General features: G+C 41.8%; 1 protein-coding gene across 1 annotated transcript; it reads left to right on the top strand.

The window, feature by feature from the left end:
• Window positions 1-299: 299 nt before the first annotated feature.
• On the top strand, window positions 300-15,843 carry myg1 (myg1 exonuclease). The gene is made up of 7 exons (XM_062405200.1): window positions 300-659; window positions 1,501-1,613; window positions 4,709-4,868; window positions 5,833-5,982; window positions 7,532-7,654; window positions 8,340-8,521; window positions 15,369-15,843. Exons 1-7 carry the CDS (start codon window positions 393-395, stop codon window positions 15,556-15,558), a joined length of 1,185 nt encoding a protein of 394 aa, XP_062261184.1. The 5' UTR covers window positions 300-392; the 3' UTR covers window positions 15,559-15,843.
• The last annotated feature ends 1,960 nt before the right edge of the window (window positions 15,844-17,803 follow it).

Here is a 17,803-nt window from a genome sequence, read left to right as displayed (position 1 = left end):
GTGGTCGTTCTGCAACAAGACGGTTGTCGAATCCCACTCTTTCCCATCTGCAGGCCAAAGTGGCCTTGGCAATATACTGCACCTCCTGCGCAGAAGCGATTTAATTCTATTTAATTTTATTAAATGTTCTTTAATTTTTTTAAAGCCCTAATAATTATGAATAGAATATTTATATTACAAAACAACATCAAACTAATGTCGTCTTGGAACCTGAGGGTGGCAGTAAAGCAACATTCTGGATGCCAGCTGCCGTAATGCAACAAAAAGAAGAAAAAGACATTGGGGTTCTCCGGCTCCCAAATCAAGCGCACCACATCCGGTCCCGCTGCCAAATACTTCCGCCACTGCCACCACCAACGCGGTCCGTTGTGAATGAAAGTGTCGCACCTGGTATGATAACCCTCAGTGTGATTAAAAAAAGCATTCTATTAAACATAACTAAACCTCTGAGGGTTTCACGGCTCATAGCTCCACGCGCCAACCTCCGCTGTGTGCTCCCCGTGAACGAGCCTCGCGCAGAAGCTCGTTTCATGTCCAGCGACGCGAAGAGACTCCGCTCAGAAAACATGTCGGGGACAAAGATCGGGACCCACAACGGCAGCTTCCACTGTGACGAGGTTCTGGCCTGTTTCTTCCTCCGCCAGCTCCCCGAGTACAAGGTGAGAGGAGATGCTAACGTGAGGCTAATGCTCCATCAGCTGTTTAACACCGCAGCACGTGAGACCTCTGCTTTGTAACAGACCCCAACACAAGGGGCACATCTGGCTGTAACTCAGTCCTGCAGGTGTTTGTGGACAGATGTGTTCTTGTGCTTCTCTGGTGTGGGTCCTGTGTAACTGTTTCACCATGTAATGTGACAACGCACCACACGGGGGTGCTGCTGTATAGAAAGAGGCTGATCTCCCTTAAACAAAAAAAGATCCTTAATATCTCCAGTCAAATTATAAATATTACATGTCAGGTTGAAATAGCAAAAATGTTCATCAGACTTTTGTGTTTCTATTTTATCCTTTTAGTACCTTTTTATAAAGTAACACAATGTTATGGCAGGATTCAAGAAATAAATCAACTCAGCAGGAATTGTCTGAGTTGTAACAGGTGCTGGTGTTAAAAACATCTTTCTCAGAAAGGTTCCATGTCATATTCAATAAAAATGTTTGCAGCCATCACAATATGACAAACGCACAACTCATGTCACGATATCTGTCACTGTATTGTCCAGACTTACTCCACTAGATAGTAACCAGATGTTATCACACTGTGTGTAGATATAATGCTTGTTGTGTATTTGTATTAAAGTGTCTTCAGTAATGTCCCAATTAGCAAGAGGCTTATTTCCATTGGATCCAATCATGGCCACATTAAAACCATAGTTAATTGTCGTCATTGAATTCATTTCAATGTGTTTGTTGTTACTTCCTGGAGATCTTCATTTCCACTTTACCAGAGACTTGATAGTGAATCCTGACAGATCCACAAATGCTTCTATTCCTTTCTCAGGATGCAGAGATCGTTCGGACCAGGGACCCGGCGAAGCTGGCAGAGTGTGACATCGTTGTAGATGTGGGGGGAGAGTTTAACCCGAAGGAGCACCGCTATGACCATCACCAGAGGTACGGCACTGACACGGGGCTGCTGCTAAGATCTGTTTTGGATTTCTGTAGACGTTTGGTATAAAATGAACTAAGATTGGGGAGGATATGGATATTTGTAGAGCACAAATGTAACAACTATCATTAACAATGGTTCTTTTAATTTGAGACAGCCCTTATGATGAATAAACAACAGATATTTGCCAGCTTTAAAATGTTACAGTAGACATGTTAACATGAACACCAATATTCTGATATGAACCATGTATTTTCTCATTAACTCGACTAAAGCCATACTTTAAATAATTAATAACACATTTATCTGCCGAGGTTATCTTCTTGCAGACATATTTGCATCAGCTTGATTTAAAGAAAAGGTTCTGAAAGTAAGAAAAGATTAATTGTGAAGCTATTTAAACGACCAATTACTTGTTTAAAAGTGCATTTTTCAAGTTTGAGTTTAGACATCTACAAGATTGTCAAGAGGTTAATCAGTAAGTGTTTGTTGTGAGGCCTGCATTGAATCAAATGCACACACTCCAATATAACATGACACCTTTATTCAGTGACTTCATATAAGTGCATTAAACCACGAGGGTACAAACCCAAAACAACAAGAATCATGTTTGTACATTAGCTTCATAAAAGCCGAGCTACAAAGTGCTACATGAACGTGACACTTGACTTCGATCTCCTTAGCCATTGTGTGGTCGGAAGAGATGTGTATTGATCTTTGTGTCATTGTATTGACACATGTGTTGATCTGTTAACATGAGCCTCTTTACACTTGGATTTAACCACACATTCCATTTGCCGCCATCGTGTCATCCTAAACTCTAGACATGTAAATAAAGCCGGATTTCAGATCCATCCCTCTTTCATAACAAAGCTATAAATGTACATTATAATTTGTACCGAGGCTGAGAGGATTTCTGCGATCCTCGCTCTGACATCCTCGAAGCCTCCTGATTGCATTAAATCACGGATGACCAGCCTCCGTGTTTTCGGCTACGTTTCCGTCCAAAGTTCCTTCCGGCTGATTGCATTCACTCAAAGTCTCGTCACGCGGAGTAATCAGCCCACTCCAGTTGTCTCAGCTTAATGCCCCGATGATAATCAGCGATAGCTTGCATGACCACGGTGATAAAGATGTGCCGGAGCTCTCTTCCAGGCAGGCGGTTAGTGATAATTAGCCCATCTTCAATTGAACGGCCCCCTGCCGTTGGCTCACGAGGCCACGACACTGTCAGGGGCCGCAGGAGAAAGCAGCTGTCACTCACACATGCAGATGGGGCCACGGTGGTGGTGATTGCAGTGATGGATGGGCTGGGGTGCCGCAGGAAGCTGGATAAGGAGCTGCCAAGTGCGATTAGATTTGAATAGCACTTTTCATTTTTAAATGGTGACCATGTGCAGATTAAGTTGACAGCAAAAACCAATACCTCACGATTAAAATGTAAAATAAGACTTATTTTCACTAAATGAGTCAAATGACATTCTGGGGAAAGTTTTTCTACATTGTTTCTTGCCAAAAGTTAGATGAGAAGATCGACGTCACTCATGTCTGTCATTTTAAAAGGAGCTCAGATGGATAGTTTAGCTTTAAGACTAACAGAAGGAGAAACAGCTTGTCTGACACCATTTATTCCTTCCTACTGGAGTGAGGCCTCAAAGAGCACAAAGATTCCTGAATGCATTTAAAAGCTTTTCTGTTGCGAGGTGGATGCCAATACCAAACATTTCCGAAACTAAAATATCTGCAATAAAAGACAAACTTGGCAAATAACTCCAAAGATGGTGTCATCAAACTCTTATGAGAAAGACGTGCAATTTGATATTTTACAGTTTAACCATAAACATTATTATTAAAAAAAGACAAATGTAAATCATGTCTCCACAGTTTATAAAAGTTTTCCTATCGGTGCAATCAGCAAGTATGTCAATGTCACCGATTTATTTGTGCAAGGGTCACATACGCTCATTTGTATTATCATGTTTTGGAAACTTCAAACTCTAAATGTTAAAAGTTGACAGCTGTTTCAATTAGTCCTAAAAAAAACATGTATTCATCTTTAAATGGTTTGAAATTGAAAAGCCAGCCCTCACACCTAAGATGCTGAAACCAGCCTATTATATATTGATTGAGTCATTAACTTAATGGATCTTCTCTCTCTAATGATGTGCACCTCTCGCCTTGATTTAGTTCAGTTTGGTAAAAGCTCCTTGACTCAGAGAAACACCTTCGTTCTTCACAGTTAGTTTGACGACTCCTCTTTGCAAATCGGTGTCTTTTCTTTCACAAATGTTCCTCTCGCCCTTTCACTCCCATCTCCTGATAAATCAGAATAGAAATCCTCAGCTTAGTCAATTAGTCCTTTTAATGACTGTGATTAAGTTACCCCCCCCCCAGCCCCCTCTGCATGTCACTCGTTCATTTCAAGGCCTGTAGTCGCTGAGCTGCAGCCCAAGCATCCCAATTAAGCCTGAATTAAATGACCAGCAAGGGCTCAGTACTGGAGCCCGCCCATCTCAGCACGTGGCTGAGGAGAGCCCTCCGGTGGCTTTTATTTATGTTTCTCACGCTTGCACTCTCGCCCGCCAGCTCTCGGATCCTGACTCGCTGCCTGAAGCTGAAGAGATTATTTGACACATGTCCCCTTGATGATATCTGATGCATGTCCAAAGATGTGCTGCACAAATCTGGCTGCAGCCGGAAAATCTTTGAAAAGTTTTTGAGCAGCTAATGAGCAGAAGACTGATTTAGAATCACCCAAACTTTAATCTAGATATGAAGTGTGGATATCACTGAGCTCCGATTGTCCATTCACTGTACCTCATTATTTTATGCTGATGTCTTCCTACGTCAGAGAGGACTCATTACAATACTGCACATTTGATTTACTTTTTTTAAAATGAACATAAACTGGGTGTGCAAATTGTTTTTCTAAATAAATCATCATGCCGCCTCAATCAGGAACATTTATTGTTCTTCTGCCGATTTATTTTCAGGATTAATTTGTTAATCTTTTGTCAATAAAATGTGAACAACTGCTGTTTTAAAACTGCTTTTCTGTTTCTGTAGTATTCAGCTAATACATTGGTTACTTTTTCCTCAGGACATTTACAGACAGCTACCACAGTTTGATTCCAGAGAAGCCGTGGGTGACCAAACTCAGCTCCGCCGGCCTGGTCTACCTGCACTTTGGCCACCGGGTGCTGGCCCAGCTGACGCAGCTGAAGGAGGATGACAGGCAGCTGGAGGTCCTCTATGACAAGGTGGGAGGAGAGTGGCGACAGATTTCCAACAGGCTGTGAATTACCATTGATTCTATTTTATAAGCTTTTGGCGATAAGGGCCGACGCCTGTGTCAATTTGCTGTTACAAACCTAAACATGGGATATTCTGCAGCTGAATTTACCCGTCATGTCCGGCCTCCTACGTGCTCTACTGACATCCATCGCCTGAATGTTCCAGACATATTCCTGTTGTCGTGAACACAGGTACAACAACTGGATAAACACCTGCTGGGTTTTTCATATGGAAGCCAAACTTGGAAAGATCCAGACCCAATATTTCAGAAAATTCAATGGATTTCAAACGGCTTCGTCAGATTCAAGCTGTAGCACTGCAGTTACATTTAATGTAATTTAGACAGCTCAGCCAGCAGGAGGCCTCAGAACATAGAGATTTTAATGGTCAGGCCCATTAAGCAGCTAAATCTGAGGTCACCATGAATATTATCATTATTATAACACTAATCATTGGAGTTTTGATGTGTCAGTTTGTGGAAAGCCCACAGTAATCCTTTCACTCACGAGGCTTTGTGTATTCTCGGATGTTTCGTGTCTCATCCTGAGCCAGTTCAAACAAACTGTTCCTCTATTTTTGCCTCAAAGCTTAGTTCTACTTGTAAAATGTCAACTCTTTGATGATTGACCTTGTGATGGGCTGAAGAGTTGACTTTTCAGCCCTTAATATATTTAAGCATGTCTGTTCCTCTTCTACTTTGCCAGTGAACTGCAAAAGAGCTGCAATTTGCCAATTTCCTCCTGGTTTAATGATCCAGCCTTGCAATTTGGCCTCAAGTAAATGCCCACACACTGTGTCCAAATCAATCTCAGTAATCAGTGCAGTTCTCTCCCCTGAAAGTCCAAATGTCTTTACTACATTAGCCGGCCAGTGCCTCTTTATAAAATCTACAGTTCCATAATGTTTCATGTCTCTTTCGAATCCTCGCAGCTGTACGAAAACTTTGTGGAGGAGGTTGATGCCATAGACAACGGCATTTCACAGTATGATGGGGAACCCCGCTACGCCATTTCCAGCACGCTGAGTGCACGTGTCGGCCACCTGAACCCACGCTGGAACAGCAAGAGTCAGGACACCGAGGTGAGCGCATGTGAGTGAGGGCATGAGTGTGCATGTGTTCTCACTCACAGAACGTTTGTTCTATATCAGCTTGATGCAGTTCAACTAAATTACTCCAGTTGATTAAATAATACAAACTAATAACTTGCAGATATAAATATATAAGTCACACACACAAACGGTAATAAACCAAATTCAGTTTCATTTTATACAAAATATTGACTATGAAATCTTCACCAGGTAGGATGAACACAAAGTTATTAAACTTTTTACAAAAGCTCTGCACGCAAACAACTAAAAAGTGACAGTATATTTCACCCTGGTACCAGACAAGTAAAGACCTTAAAAACAATACATTTTAAACTCTAAAATTACATCAGTGGAGAGAAATGTAAAAAGCATATCCATTTCTAAAAGCAAAAATACAATAGAAACAAAAGACATTTCTCAAAGTAAGTTTAAAATCAATAACCTTTGTCACCTTGCAACAAATCTGAAATGTGAACCATTGAAGTCCTTGTTTGTTTTTGATAACTGAATGTTTAATACAAGGCAGCTCTACTATGGAGCGCCAATAAAAATATTTTCTCCACATAATTTCATGGTCTTTCACAAACCTGGGAAAGCTGTAGTGAAACAAAAAGACAAATTAGGTTAAGAATCCTGAGGTAAACACCTCAGGTTAGATGCAGTGCTCTGTGTTCAGAGTTGTGCTGAAACAACAGAGCTCCACAAATGGACCAGCGTGACTTCTCTATCCTCATTAGTGCAGCAGTGGAACGCCTGCAGGGAAACAACACGTTTTCTCCACAATCTCATGAGATGCCCGCGGCCTGGCTGCATATATGTTGACTATACCTACATTTTTCCATTGTCGTGGATTATCCCAGTGGAGTAGACAGCTTTATTTTTCATGATTTTATGTCCTAGCCTTTTCCTCCAACTTCCCGACTCACTCCGAGAGGTGGGACTGTTCTGAGACTTCAAAAAGTGAAAGATTTAAATTGGAAGAAGGTTTGGCAGATAAATGAATGGCTGACTGACCTGCTGAACTCTGAACAGTGGCTGTTTGTGATAAGTGAAAAACCTAAATGGATTTTCTCCTCCAGCCACAACTGTTGAACTGGGACATTGCAGATCCCTCAATCAGATGATGCAGTTTAGGATTCCGCATGGCAGACTGTTGCTGTGTGTGTGTGTGTGTGTATATATACAGGCTATGGTGTGCACACATGCTTATGATTGCATGTGTTCAAATCCATATCTGTCTTTCTCACGCTCTCTTGGTCGGAGAGAGGAAGGTCAGACTGAGGTTTGTGCAGAACGTGACATGAAGCTGATGTAGCAGTGCTGCAGAGATTAGTGAGGAGATGGTTATACACATCAAAATGCAAAATCAAAGGCGGTAATGACAAAAGATGTGAATGATCATTAGGATATTGCACCAAGTTATTTTTCTCTCAGCAAAATTACATCTTCAGTCATGTTGGTTGTCAAAACAATGTATTTCTGCCTTCACAATATTAATTAACTGTATTGATTTGCCTATGTTTACTCCTGTTTTCACCAGGAAGGTTTCAGGAAGGCCATGAAAATGGTTGGGGAGGAGTTTCTGGACCGTGTGGATTTTTACCAGTCCTCCTGGTTGCCGGCTCGTGTGGTGGTGGAGGAAGCTGTTAAGCAAAGACATCAGGTACTTGACCGTCTAATCGAATGTTCTTATATAAGTTGGTTACTGCACTACTGTCATTACCTATTATTTATTAATTCTGCTCCTTGTACTTTACTGTGTACATGTTGTATATAATACACATTTATTCCAAACTCACTAATCTCTAAATAATTGTTCAGTCAACTCCTCCAGGAGATGAGGGTAGTTTAGTATGGAGCCATAAAGGTCTTAGATTATTCCAAAAACTTTAAATGATGATAAATAAATGATTAAATTAGGTTTTAGAATGACACCTTTTTTCATGTTTTGTATGAAGGAATTTTTATTTATTACATTCTTATCAATGATAGTCATAATAAATGTACCTTTTTTTTTAAATCCCTAATGGAGATATTTGGCGGTGGCTGCATGATTTATATCTGTGTAGTTTTCTATTTTCTGTTCTTTGACATTTTTATTTTGAACATAATGAAAAATATACTGTTCTGGTCTCATATTTGGCTTCTGTTAAATCGTGTTATATAATATTAGACATTATTATATTGACAAACTTGATTATGAAGGTGTACATTTGAGTACTGTTTTTCTAAATTACTCAACAATCTGCAATTGTCACCTATCTAAAATTACAGCACTCCCCCTTTTTTGTGTTTCTCATTTATCTTGTATGTAACATGCAATTTCACGGCTCCTTTCACATCTCTAGGTAGATCCCAGTGGAGAGGTCCTGTTGTTTTCCCAGGGTGGGTGTCCCTGGAAGGAGCATCTGTTCGCCCTGGAGAATGATCTCAAGGTGGAGACGCCCATCAAGTTTGTCCTGTACCCAGACCAGAATGGACAGTGGAGGGTCCAGTGTGTTCCTGCTGGGCTCCACACCTTTAATAACAGGTATTTCAATTTTTCCAATTCAAAATATTATGGTAAACTACGAATTTAAGCCATTTGTGTCTGAGCTCTTATTATTTCGGGCACTACTCAGGCGTGCGTCACTTTTAAGTCACGGTTGAAATATCGACTGGGAAATTAAAAGCTTTGCCTTCACGCTCCGTTTCCCTCTCCACCACAACAGTCCAGTACAAAGCACTGCATTACTGTTGATGTCCCACTTAACCCACCTGTCAATCTCCTGCTCCATCCTCGTCACATATCACGAACACAACCCCCAGATACTCTGTCACACGGGTTGAGAAGCAATTCTTCACACTCGAAGGTGCTGAGTCTCATCATGGCCCCTTCACACTCTGCTGCAACAAGCTCCAGTGTTGGCTAAAGGTCAAGGCCTGATGAGCCAATAGAATCGCATCATCTGCAAAAGAGCGGCGATGCAATTCTGAACCTCCCGATGCAAACACACTCTCCTCGCCCCTCGCCCCACCTGCACCTTGAGATCGTGTCCATGAATATTACAAACAGGATTGGAGATGAGGGAAAACCCTGGATTCTGGTTTGCTGAGGATGTCGATGCCACTTTCACTTCAGTATTTCAAGAAGCAGGTGGCCCCCCCGCATATGTAAAAGGATCACCTTGCATGAGTTACCAGAAAAGGCAGAAATAACTTGCAGGGATGTTGTGACCCTGACTAGCAAGCAGATTCTCACAGCCGGGATTGATTTCTTTATTGTTCATTTATTATTTACTTACCTGTGGAAAACGCAGTGATAGACAGAGCTCCGGAGTCTCCCAGATGAGCTCTGGTGACAGATGATATCACTTTCGTACGTATTGGACGATTTGACATCTACCCACAGAGGGCTGACATGCCATCCAGGGAGAATATCCTTTTGTTTTCTTCTCACACTGGTCTCAAAGGGTTTGAAAGGATGTAAACAAACCCAACGGCTCAGCGCAGCCTCCTGAGCACTTTCCCCAGGCTCACCTCCCTCTCAGGTGTTTCCTTTCTGGTTTTCCTAATGTTAATTGCACGCTCGGCTTTAAATACAGCAGGCTGGGTCATTCTAATTTAAACATGCTCCAAGATTTTTATTGAGGGTGTTATTATGAATGTGAGTTTCACACTCTATTGAACAACACAACCGTCTCACAATCCAAACCCACTTGTAATATTAATACAATTCAGGCTTGTTAGATTAGCTTTCCCAATTATCTTTAAATTATAGCAATGAAGAAACCAGTACTTTGGTATTTGAATGTGCTTTAATTAAACAGAAACGTATAAAAAAAATCAACTAGTATGCACAATTTCAGCAGCAAAATTCTATTGGAGATGTTTTTGCTCTCCAGTCTCTCTCTTGTTATTCCAAATGTCCCTTTGGATCAATACACTATTCCACCGTCTATTTCTGCCATCTGTTCAGTACACAGTAACTTTTGTCTTTTATATACTTCCTGGATGCTCTTCTTTCATGGACCTGTCAGCTGACCTATCAGTTCACATCTTGGTTGTCAATCATAGGATGTCTCAGTGTGGTGGTGGTTAAGTGCTTTGGCCTTAAGACTTAAAACCAAATGAACCATGTTTTTGTCAATTATCAACAAATACTTTTTACCAGTAGCTGGTCATGGTCTTTCCTTTTTTTAATTTGACAGTTTGAAATTTTGCCCTGATGATGTCACTTGATGATTAAGGAATCACTAGTCTTAAGACATTAGGATTCTTCCTTTAGTTGCCATTAATGTCTGTACAAAATGTTGGGTCAATGCAGTTGTTTGGTTGCAGAATCGTGCTCTTACTCATTGCAATTGCAGAGAAGCAAAGTCTTTCTTTCCTCATTCATCAGTGTGATACTGAGGAATTTTTCCAATGGCAGATGATTCCATCCCCTTTTAGAACACACTGCGTCACTCAGTGGGAACACTCTGTTTCCACATCACCATCACCGGTCTGCTCTTCTAAACACGTCATTCAGTTCACAAAGCTTTGTCGGTGCAGCCTTGAAGTTGGTCCGGCCACAGCCAGCACATCAAAGAAGGCGACACTCTCCTGGATTCCTTACGTGGTCCTCATGTTTTCCTTTATTAGTATTGCATTAGAATCACCATTCTCCATTTCAATCTTGTAATATTTTTTGATTTTGTGATACTTTGGAATGTTTGTGCCATACATGTAAATGTCTCACCTTTCCGGGCTGTGTGCATTAGTCCCTAAGTGTTGATCATTTTCTCATCTCCTAGTCATATTGAGGACTTCACCCCACAAGCCTGCCACTTAAAGGAACGCTCCCTCATCCGTGCTCATTCAATCTAATTCATATTCACTCGTGACACCCAGTGCCACTCAGTAGAAATTGTGTTGACAAGACCAAGACCCGATGTGTTAATTTCCCCAGATAATTAAAACCTCTCAAGTTTGTGTGCCCTGCCTCTAGAGGGGAATTGTTTACCGGATTAGCATCTTCTGCACGTTGACCCACAATGCTGCAACCGCTCACAACATTTTACACTGTGTACAGCAGAGTGCAAACCAAAGGACATTTGATGCAGCCCTAACTGGCTCTCCCACAGCAGCATGGCCTCCTCTCCTCCAGCTCTCTCACTATTAGCTACTGTGATTTCTTCCTGACCCCTATCCTCCTGCTTCATGCAGCTTGCTGTAGCACCGCTGGTTGAACTCTGAAAATATACAAAACCAATTAATTGGAAAGCTAATCGCACTGTTCAGCTTTCCCTTGTGTGATTTCCAGGTAATCGGTTTTGCTAAGACCTCTCGCCCAGACTGTTTTGTGCCGCCTCAGGACGAGCCCTTCTATGTCTTTGAAAACATTTTTCAATTTACCGACATGCAGGTTCAAACTTGTAAAAACATTAGTTATCTATTTGAACGAGCCGTCAACATTGACTTGCAGTTTGAGCAACGTAACTCAACTACACAGACAAATTCTAACAACCTCTACAGGAGAAACCCAACAACAGCCCTTCCTCATGGGTATGATGATGCTTTGATTCAGACTTTTCACAGGCAGGTTTGTTGTTGGTGTGTTTGAGAGAGAAAATCAGCATGTGTGGGTCAGTGTTGCTCTTTTTGCCGACTGCCACAAATAAATCATGGAAAGTATGGAAATCACCGGGTATAGAAAATCTTCCCCACCGCAAAGTCTTCTCCACTGAATCACCAGTGACAGAGGTGAAAGAATATTGGTTGTGATTTGTGGTTTACAAAACTAAAGAGATGAAAAATATTGACTGGAAAAAAAGAGTACTGATAACAATTTTCCTTTTTGGATCCAATTCAGAAATGAGCAGATTCGTTTGGCTCCCTCTCCTACAAGCTCTTATCACACTGTTTATCTCTTCTCACCAGAGATAAACAGTTGCAAAACATTTCAAGTTCAGTTTTTATTGATAATTTTATACATGCATGCACATGTAATAATATTTAACCTTTCCCATCAGATATGCTGATTTAGAGGCTTCAAAGGATAAAAGCCTGGAATACTTTTTCCAATGCAAGTTTGTCTTAAAATTAATATTTTGGTAAAAAAGGAATTTGAAACTCATAAATGTAACTTGTGAATCGCTGTAGACCCCCTGTGTTGTTCAGACCAAATCCCTTTGAGAAGAATTTGAAATGTCGGACTGTATGAATATTGACTTGGCATCTCCGATACCTCAGACATTAGAGCAGACGACCACGGCAGATGGTCTCTTAGCCGCTGGTCCACCTGGCCGCCATGTTTTTAGAATGTGTCGTTTCCTCTGACAGTATGTGCCCTGAAGCTTTTATCCCTGGTTTGACACGTCTCATCAATGATTCACTGTGGGCTGCTTGGGAGCAGTAGGGGGCTTCCAGAGCACATCATGCCCAAAGAAACAGGAGGAGGCTGGGATCTCTTTTTGATTTCAGCCTGGTTGCACTGTTATTTTCTATTTCCTCTCCTATTAGTGTTTATTTTCCTCCGCATTCTCTCTCTTCCCTTACGTACAGTATTCATGTCTGATTCCTATCGTCACCCAATTCTATTTCATCACCTTTTTCCCTTTATGACATGCTCCTTCCTGTTAATCCCATTTCTCCCCCCACTTCCTCCATCCCTCCATCATCCCTATCGTGCCGTCTTCTCACCTTTCACACCCTCCACCCCTCCCTCTCCTCATCCCTGTGCTCAGCTTTTCCCCTTCACTCTGTTGCAGAATCTCATCAGGCGGCAACCCTTTCAACTTAAGAGACGCAGGCACCCGTGTGTAGTCATACCTCCAAAAGATTTCATGTAATGCAAACAGGGCGGTTGCTGTGTAGAGCGACATAAGAACAATGGCCACAGAGATGGATAAAAAGGAGAGCTCCAGATGGCTCTGTCTCCGGGTGGCCTGCTTCCTTCTAGTGTGCAAGTGCCGCCTTGCGAAAGGTGTGTTGTTATCACCCGTGTTCCTGCTACTGCACCTGGGGGAGAACAGGGTCTATTTTTATCAGCATTGCATTGCTAAGGATATGTGAGCCGGGATAAGACAGAGGGTGATGGAAGCAGTCCGTTCTCTGAGATGTAAAATATAGGATAATGATGACAAATGACTAGGTTAATCAGAGCATTTCTGGAAAAAATAGTAAATCATATATATAAATATATATGTTTTTATTAAGAGATGATTAGATAATTTAAATGTTCAGAAAACAGTAATTATGATTTCCAAAAAAGCCCTGGTTAACTGTCCAATAGTTGAAGATGAGATAAAAGATATAAAATGAAAAAACATTGACATTCTTGCTTGAAAATGTATTAAAAATGATGTAGTGATTATTTGACATTCCACTTAAGATCAAATCTGTGCGACATCTTGAATAAATTGAGAATGAAAATCTAGGAGCTATCAAAACAAACAACAATCGTGATGAAACAATTCTGTCATTTTCTTTCAAAGATCACATTCGTATCTTTTTTTTCCACTCTGCCCTCTTTTGAGATCAATTGACTAAATCCCTGGTAAATGGCTCCTGTTGAAAGAAGAATAAAATTCTCTAGCACATAAATTGTGTCCCTAAATTTGGAGTCAGCAGGCTGTGGGATAATCTGGTACCTCCTAATGTTTAGGTCTTTTCCATCAACGGCATTATGAGATGAATTTCTATGCCCCTGACTGATCACATTAAGCCAGAAGTGAGCAAATAAATTTCTTCTCGTTCTTATCCCATAAAAATAATAATTTTCTAATTGTGGCCTTATTCTTAGACATCGGTCATCTTGAGAATCAGAGCTTCCTGGCCTGTCATAACAACAGTCATCCCCCTCCCACTCTTTTCCTCATTACCAGCCCTGTTGACCTTTCCGCTGAGCTCGTTTTCTGGGGAGCTATTGATTCTGTTCATTTAACAGGGATTACGGGTTCGTCATGCTTTCCTCCACATGTGGTCTCATGACAGTCTTAATGGGGATAAGACTGTACAGCCTGCCGGTGAGAGGGGTCTTGAGAGAAATCGAGTTTCGGTGCACGTGTACACATCGACAATTCTTTTCTGTGATTTCTGATGGACGTTGAAGCTCCTCACATCCTGAATGGTATATGTTATGCAGAGTGGGAAAGACATTTTAGAGGAAAATTCAGAAGGAGAGAAAACATTTGACTCATTTCGAACTTTCTGACAGCTGTTTCACTTTGAGTCTCACAGGTTTGAGCTGTTCCGTACTTCGAGTGTGTGACATTGAGGAAGAAAAGCCCGAGGTTGACGTGACATTTTATAATGACACTCGATGCCTTTTAGCAGATTGAGTGAGTTTTTTGGGGCTTTTCAAGTCTATTTCAGAAGCAGTTGAAGGATGAGAGGCGGGCGATGCAGTGATGGAATCGGAATGGAATAGGAATCGGTATCAAAGACGACTAGATCTATCTATTATTATATGAGCGGACAATATAGTGGTCTGAGAGGAAGGATATAATAACTCCATCAAGGCAGGAGTCACACACACACACACACACACACACACACACACCATCATGTAATGTGTTTCAAACCATGTGCCAGGCTGTAGACAGGTCAGTGCTTCATCCAGTGGGTGGTAAATGAGCTGCTCTACATTTTGATGAATTTTCAGCCTGTGTACGCGTCATCCAAAGACACTTTGTTGAGGTCAGCTCATAAGCCCTGGGAGAGCCAATCTTTTCTCGACTTCGTGAGATTGCCTGTTGTCTCCGCCGCCACCGCTTGTCTCTCCGACCGTGATGCCAATCTGGGATTTTTCCACACTGCTGGAGAGGGAGAAAGCTGATTTAGTCGTCATTTTCCTGGGACTGATTGCAGAGGCGCTGTAATGCAAGGGTTACTGCAGTTTACCTTTAATGGCAGCAGTTTACGTCCCATTCTCCAGGTCATTGAATCTGAAAATACAAAGAGCAATTCAAGTCTTACTGCGGAAGCCATACAGAAAATAACAGAAGTAAAATTATCATCATTTAGTTCTCATCTTTAAACATTTCTGTTTTCTTTCCGTTATCGATTATCGTTGCCAGACACCCAATGAGATGTATTTATGCTTGTTTTGTCCTAGAAACACAAAACCCGTAGTTCTTTGGATTCCTGTTGTATAAAACTAAGCATGGTATCAAATCTTCGCATTTGAGAATATTGCTTTTAAAAAATGACTCAAACAATGAACATGAGAGAAGTAGATTTATTTGGTTTTATTCTCACATGATATTTTGTTAATAGGATTCCTGGGTTAGAAGTGGTGTTATATTTGCTGGTTGTCTGCTTGTACAGCCCAGTGTGTCAACAGGAAGTGAGCAGCTGACCACATAGCGTACTCCATCTGTGAGCCAACATGCCCTTCTGTCTTCCTCTCCCAGGCTGTCCTTGCTGGAGGAATGGCGTGGCGTCAGAGACGATGCGCTGTCGAAGCTCAGCGGGATCGAGGGCTGCATCTTCGTCCACACTGGAGGGTTTATCGGCGGGAACAAGACCCAGGAAGGCGCCCTGGAGATGGCCCGGAGGACCCTGCAGGCTGCAGCCCAGTCCCCTACAAATGGAAGCAGCTGACCGGTTGGAGAAGGTGGCCAACAGCACATTTTGTTCTCGGGTTAGTCCTCAGAGAGGATGGCAAGGATTAAAATGTTATTTTCCTAGCTTGCTGTTTGTTCATCCCACCCAGGGCTAATGTTTTGTACTGTTTTGCCAGAATTGGGATGGTATGGAAATGGCAGCCAAATAACCTTGAACCAGTTCCCTAATCCTATGTCTATAAACACTCATGTTATTCGTATCTCAATCTGTATCAAAATCTGTTTCGGTATTCATTTGAAATAAAAAACTATTTGGATTATATTATGGTCTTCTTGAAACATCTCAGTATTTGGTTAAATCCACAAATCCCAATCCCCATTTCCCAGTCTCTTGATTTTTGCTCACTACGTTCAAATGCACAAGATATTCCAGGTTCACTTTTTCAAAAAATTATAAATGCTAAATTAACACTTGCACATACGTCAGTGTCGTAAGAATTTTCCTAAAATTACACAAACAAACGGCAGCGATCTTAAGCAATAGAGAAACTTTAACTTCACTTTCTGGGAGCTGACACGTGGTCATCATTATATACAGTCTGTATCACAAACTGGACACAAATTTGAGACACACGTTCCAAAAGTATATGTCCACATGGATCCAGATAACATTTCTTTCAGCAAAAATGCAAAATTCTGATTAAGACTTAATTCAGAATAGAATAAGCTGTTAGCATGAGCTGTACTCCTGCTATTATCATATTTGGTTTAGTGGTGGAACATCAGCTGCCGTCTCTTCCCAGCTCCGGCGTCTTCAAAGCCTGTGACTGCCACAGACGTTTATCTTCCAAGGGTGGGTTTGCACTCAGCGACGCACCTGGACGGCGGTTTTGTCCTTTCATTTGCAGACGTGCCTAAATGAACCGCAGCACTACAAAGAGATGCTGGGGCCCCTTCCGCCGGCTGCACGATCAAAGCGTCAATAATGAGGCCTGTTTAATTCTGAGAAAATTCAATTTGCAAGCGGCTACAAAGAGGTCCTCGTTGGGGCAGCCGGTGTTGTGACAAGGTTACCTCCACAGTGAGACTCCGCGTACAGCCGATTTCCCTGTAATAAAGTTGGGGGGGGGGGGGGGGGGTTGGTGAGCCTTCAATTTTCACATTAATACTCCAAATCTTCATTCCCCCGTCCCTCTACCTGTTACTCCTCCCTCACTGCCTCTGCCCCCGCTAACACGCGCTCTATAATTTGTATTTTATTCACCTCACAGTGCAAATGCCCTAGCAGCAGGGAATATACAAACAAATTCAGGTGCTGTTAATGTTGCTTATGAAACAGAGAAGCCTTTTGTGCTCTGAGTGAAAACTGCTCACAAATAGAAACATCAGACAACTTTAAATAAAGTCACGTGCGAACATAATAGTCACAACAATGAAGATCTCAGTGTGTCATCTGATCTGTACCTAGTCTCAAGTGCTGAGTTATTGTCTCCTTTTACCTGAGAGAGCAGTAATGGATTTAGAAAAGACATCTAGCTTTGTGTCTCTCTTACACACACACAAACACACACACACACACACACTTTAGTGTTATTACTGCGCTCAATTGTGCTGGACCTTTTCCAAGGTCTCAATCCAATCTATACACATTTGTGACAGCCATTTACAGTGGCATGGTTCTCATTGTAATCTCTGCCAGCCAGCCTCGTGTTGTTATGAGAGATACAGATGATAACCCCCCCCCCCCCTCTTCTTCCAGCCTCCCTCGCTGAAAGGAGGAATGAGATTGTGAAGGTGTGTTCAATGTGACGGCGTAATTGCAGACGCTTTGAGAGAGACATCACATTGAAGGGAAGGAGAGGGAAAAGAAAGAACATTCTTGTAGCCTAATATGTATTGATGTGAGTTTCCAGCCACCACTTTACGCTCGCATGCACAATTGTAGGGTTTTTTGCAATCAAGTCCACTTGCTGACTGGATTTTTAAACCTTCAAAAGATTTGTCCTGCCATTTTCCCCCCATTTTTGTTTTATTCCTTCCCTCCACTGAGCCAGATAGGCCGAGCCAGCGTGAAATCCTTCTCCGTCGAATCACCTACAAAGCACTATTTTTTAATACTGTATTTTGTCAGCGGGGGTGATTTTTTTTTTTTTTCCTCTGCGTTGTAGTTTTCTCACAACACAGCAGCAGATTAAACTGTGTGTTGCTCCACAGTTGCAAGCAATTTTCAGACGACAGTCCGGGCAAGTCCCTGGGGGCCACATTGGGGGGAAAATGGCTAC

This window comes from Platichthys flesus, chromosome 2 (assembly GCF_949316205.1).
Source record: "Platichthys flesus chromosome 2, fPlaFle2.1, whole genome shotgun sequence".
Taxonomy (NCBI): Eukaryota; Metazoa; Chordata; class Actinopteri; order Pleuronectiformes; family Pleuronectidae; genus Platichthys; species Platichthys flesus.
This window is presented reverse-complemented; position numbering and strand designations above follow the sequence as displayed.